At 51.6% G+C, this 4,672-nt stretch overlaps 1 protein-coding gene across 1 annotated transcript in view; it reads right to left on the reverse strand.

Annotated features, from left to right (window-relative positions):
- Positions 1 to 4,237: 4,237 nt before the first annotated feature.
- Positions 4,238 to 4,672, reverse strand: part of AXIN2 (axin 2) — a 26,444-nt gene continuing 26,009 nt past the window's right edge. Inside the window, exon 10 of the mRNA XM_007455272.1 lies at positions 4,238 to 4,364. Within this exon, the coding sequence (XP_007455334.1) occupies positions 4,238 to 4,364 (127 nt within the window). The remainder of the gene's footprint in view (positions 4,365 to 4,672) is intronic.

Consider the following 4,672-nt stretch of genomic DNA (forward strand, 5'->3'; position numbering starts at 1 on the left):
AGTATCCTTTTCCCCAAACCCCACATCTCCACACGAACCGCCCCCCTAGGTGAGGGTCTGCACAGATTTTCCAGGTACCGTGTAAGGTCAGAGTTGATAAAGAAAAATTTAAAGATGCGCTGGGGCCAAAGCGAGGCTCCGGCTGAAAAGTCTCAGTTTCCGACTCCAGCAGCCTGCCGGTGCCTTGCCCCCCACTTCTAGGTTCTGTGCCAGGCCAGGAGAAGCCGGACGCCCGTGCCCAGATGTTGCAGCAGGAAGAGGGGCAGGGCTAGAATTTCCACTCGAGGAGCTTACAATCACCCAGGGAGCGAGGATCGAGCTGTAAAATCTCCAACAAGCGCAGCCCAGAGTGGACTCAGCCCCATGGTCCGTGCTGCTCCTCTGACGAGCTGGTCAGCAATTAATCAGGAAAATGAGGCCGGAGCGCCTAGGAAATGAAGATGAGGTTGGTGAACCCGATTTACAGCTGGGGTTTCGAGAGGGAAGGTGGAAGAGGACCGGAGCGGTAAGGCTCCATCGCAGCCAGGCCCCCCCGGGGGGTGTGGACGGCGGGGGGGGGGGGGGTGATCTGAGGGGGGCGGCGGCTGTGTCTCACCAGCCCCCCGCTGAGACCCGAGGGCCTGGAGGAGGGAGGGCTTGCGTTTTAGCTCTTTCTTTCGAATATTCTAGTAAAGCCATAGACCCTCTGGTCAGAGGAAGGCACAGGTGATTCTGCAAACAATGTCAAGCGTTCGGGTATCCCAGAAGCCCATCCCCACCAGGTGAGGAGCCCCAGACGGTGAAAACATGAAGCAGAGGTACGGGGCCCTGCGGAGAGGTACGAGCACCGGTGGTCACCTCATCTGGTTTCTGTCCCACAGATGCTGCTGGGAAGGTGCCCACGGTCCCCCAGGAGGTGGTGGCACCGGGACTTGGGTTCAGGTTTGTCCGAACCCCAAGCCCGTGTTAGACCTCATTATTCTCATGGGATGAACCCAAAGGCCTGAAGATGAAAAGCCCTAACCCCCCACGCCCCCCCAGGCACAATAGCTTGAGCCTCTTTATCCTTCCGGATTGGACAAAGCCTTACGATTCTGGGAGTGGGTCTGGGATACCCCGGTATGAGCCCCCATTCCAGCAGGAGGGGAAGGTGCAGCCACCTGAATCCTGAGGACCAAGATCACCGAATCCTGCAGCCCGGACTCTCTAGGACTCTCGCCAGCTCCCCTGGCAGCCGCCCCATCACACCGCCCGCAGAGGCTGCGCAGTGCAAGCCAGCCCCGCCCCCATCCCCGCACAGCCCCCATCCCCGCGCGGCCCCCATCCCCTGCCTTCCTCTGCCTCGTCGGCCCTGAGCCAGCTTACAGAGGAGCAAAAAGTCAACCAGATCCGCCGCAGACCACGCTCCTGAGAAGTCAAGTCCAACTGCCATCACAGACACTTTTTCTTAAATTTTATTGTAGCTGATTTTCAATGTTGTGTTAGTTTCTGCTGTACAGCAAAGTGATTCAGTTACACACATACATACATTCCTTTAATATATTCTTTTTCCATTGTGGTTTATCAGAGGATGCCGAGTATAGTTCCCTGTGCTACACAGTAGGACCTTGTTGTTTCTCCATCCTCTGTATAATAGTTTGCATCTGCTAATCCCAAACTCCCACTCCATCCCTCCCCCACCCCCTCCCCCTTGGCAACCGCAAGTCTGTCCTCTGTCTGTGAGTCTGTTTCTGTTTCGTAGGGGAGCTCATTGTGTCGTATTTTAGATTCCACGTATAAGTGACATCATATGGTATTTGCCCTTGACTTACTTCACTTAGTATGACAGTCTCTAGGTCCATCCATGTTGCTGCAAATGGCATTGTTTCATTCTTTTTCATGACTGAGTAGCATTCCATTGTATAGATCTATACCACATCTTCTTTATCCATTCATCTGTACATCTGTACGACGGACATTTAGGTTGTTCCCATGTTTTGGCTATGGTGAGTCATGCTGCTCTGAACACAGGGCTGCATGTATCTTTTTGAATTATAGTCTTGTCCAGGTATATGCCCAGGAGTGGGATTGTTGGATCATATGGCAACTCTATTCTTAGTTTTCTGAGGAACCTCCATACTGTTCTCCATAATGGTTACACCAATTTACATTCCCACCAACAGTGTAGGAGGGTTCCCTTTTCTCCACACCATCTCCAGCATTTATTATTTGTAGACTTTTTTAAAGATTAAAAATGTTTTTTATTTTGAAGCATAGTTGATTTATAATGCTGCATTTCAGATGTACAGCAAAGGGATTGTCATATATACTTTTTCAGATTCTTTTACGTTATAGGTTATTACAAGATAAGTGAGCAGAGTTCCCTGTGCCACACAGTAGGTTCTTGTTGTTTATCTGTGTATAAACAACATGGTCGTGTGTATCTGCTAACCCCAAACTCCTAGTTTATCCCTCCCTCCCCCACCTTTTCCTCTTTGGACATTTATTTCCAAAAGGGTTCATCATAGGACTCCTTTACATGGCCTTGCCCTCCGGGACCTGAAATGCAGCCCAGCCCTGAGTGCTCTGAGCACGGGGACGAGACATGCGTTTGTTGGATGAACAATGGCCACACGAAGCAAATTGTCAGTGAACCGTGCACTCTTCTCACTGAACCGTCTAGTCTACCCAGCCATTGGGAGGATGGCCGAGTAGCACCGAGATCAAGGTTCACTGACCCCACTGGGCATTCACGACCTGCTCACCATTTTCAGTGGCTTTTCACCCCCGAGGGACCTATTAAAACACAAGTACTCCTGGGAGGACCCCATCCCAGCTCCTCATCTGTACCTACCTGGCCAGATGGCAGGCATCTGCCTGGGAGGAAGAGGCTGAATCCAGGTGGCAGACGGGGGGAGGACATCAGAGGAGATGCTGTCCCCACACCTGCTCCACGACGAGAAAACCCTCAGCCGGTCAGCAACCAGGTGATTTTGAAGAAATCGTTTTTCGAAACACCGGTAGGGTAAGAAGAGCTCCAGGTCAGACAGAGATGGGCTCCAGCAAAGTGGGAAAAATCAAGCGGAGAATGTTCACACACAGAAGGGTGCCTCTAACCCACTTCCACCCCAGGAGATTCAAAGACGAGGCCGATATTTTGAAAAATATAAAATTTTAATAAAGGCTACATCTCTTAATTACAATAATTATTGTACCAAGTAATTTTCCTTAAATGAACTCTTTATAATGCATAATTTACAGTATAAGTAGAACAAAATGCCATGGCAAAAGTCATTGAGTACAAGACTTGTAATAAAAAGGCATAAAATATATTTATACATAAACCCCTTTCAAAAAACAAGGGAAAGCTGGAGCCCTCAATATAGGGCGACACACGGCGTGGACGCCGTGCAGGTACAGGTACTGTACTGATTCAAGGTCAAGCACTAGAGATAGTGGATTAATACTCTTTTCCGTACAATATATACAGACATATGGTACAAGGAACGATGGCCAATAGAATGCACAGATTAAGTTAATGTAAAAACCCGAACGTCACGATGAAGGTGTCTGGAGGAAAGGTGCTGCTAGGTCTTCCCACAACTGTTCGCTTCTTTGCTGGGCGGGGCGCAAGGGGAGGGGGTAGTTTCCAGAATGGCTGGGGTCCAAAGACTAATTTTAAAAGACTCCCAAGGAGTTGTCATCTCAAGAAAAGCACAAGTCGAACCACATGGCTCCAGAAGGTCTCAGCCGTCGGGTGCTGGGCCCTGGTGGGGAGCTCCAGGAAGTCACAGGGTGAACCTGGGGCCCCGGGGAGGCTCCCCCTCCTCCACAATGAACCATCCTGTCCGACAGGAGGGCCCCCAAATCAAACCTCAAGACCGTTATGACAAGATAGAGCAGCGCTGGGGAAAAAAGATGCACCAATTTCTGCGTGTGTCAACGGTAGGACACCATTTTTTAAAAAGTCTATGTTCACTTGGAGAAACGCACGGCACAGCTTAAATCCTCTTTCCGTGAAACAGAACCACGAAAACGTCCTCTCTGCCCCTTCCGTGTTTAAAGCAGCATATCCACAAACTGGGGGCGGGGGAGTCGACTGTCCAATAAATAGCAGGAAGGACTCCTGTCCAGGTGAGCTACAGTCGCTCCTAGCTGATGGATCTGGAGCCCTAGGAAGTCAGAGGTTATGCGTGGTGGTCTCTCCAATACCGTCAGCGTCTACAAGAGCCAGGAGCCGTCCTGTCCGAGGCCGGTGGCCCGAGCCAGACGCCGAGGCTCAGTCGACCCTCTCCACCTTCCCCAGGATCCGGCCCTCGTACGTGGGCAGCACCACCTCGTCGTCCCAGACCTCCTCAAACACGGCTCCACACGCGAACTCGTTGCTCGCTTTTTTGAAGTAATACCTTAAAAGGAAAACCCAACACGCGGCTTGGTAAAGCTGCATTTTCTACTGGGTTTGAAAGGAGAGTCTGTCAGCGCTGGGGGCGAGGGGTCTGAGAATGCCGCTACCGCGGGCGGCAAGGACGTCTCCCGGGTGTCTCTGCTTTGTGCGGCTGGTCGGAGGGCAAAGCCAGGCAGGGACCCCGGAGGCGGCGGTGGCTGGGTACCCTCAGCCGCCAACAATGCTGAGGCCCAGCACCGTCACCCGACACGCACGGTGAGAGGTACCCTTTGCAGAGAACGGCTGCTTCTTTCTCCCCACTTTATTTTG

This window comes from Lipotes vexillifer, unplaced genomic scaffold (genome assembly GCF_000442215.2).
Source record: "Lipotes vexillifer unplaced genomic scaffold, Lipotes_vexillifer_v1.1 scaffold664, whole genome shotgun sequence".
NCBI lineage: Eukaryota > Metazoa > Chordata > Mammalia > Artiodactyla > Lipotidae > Lipotes > Lipotes vexillifer.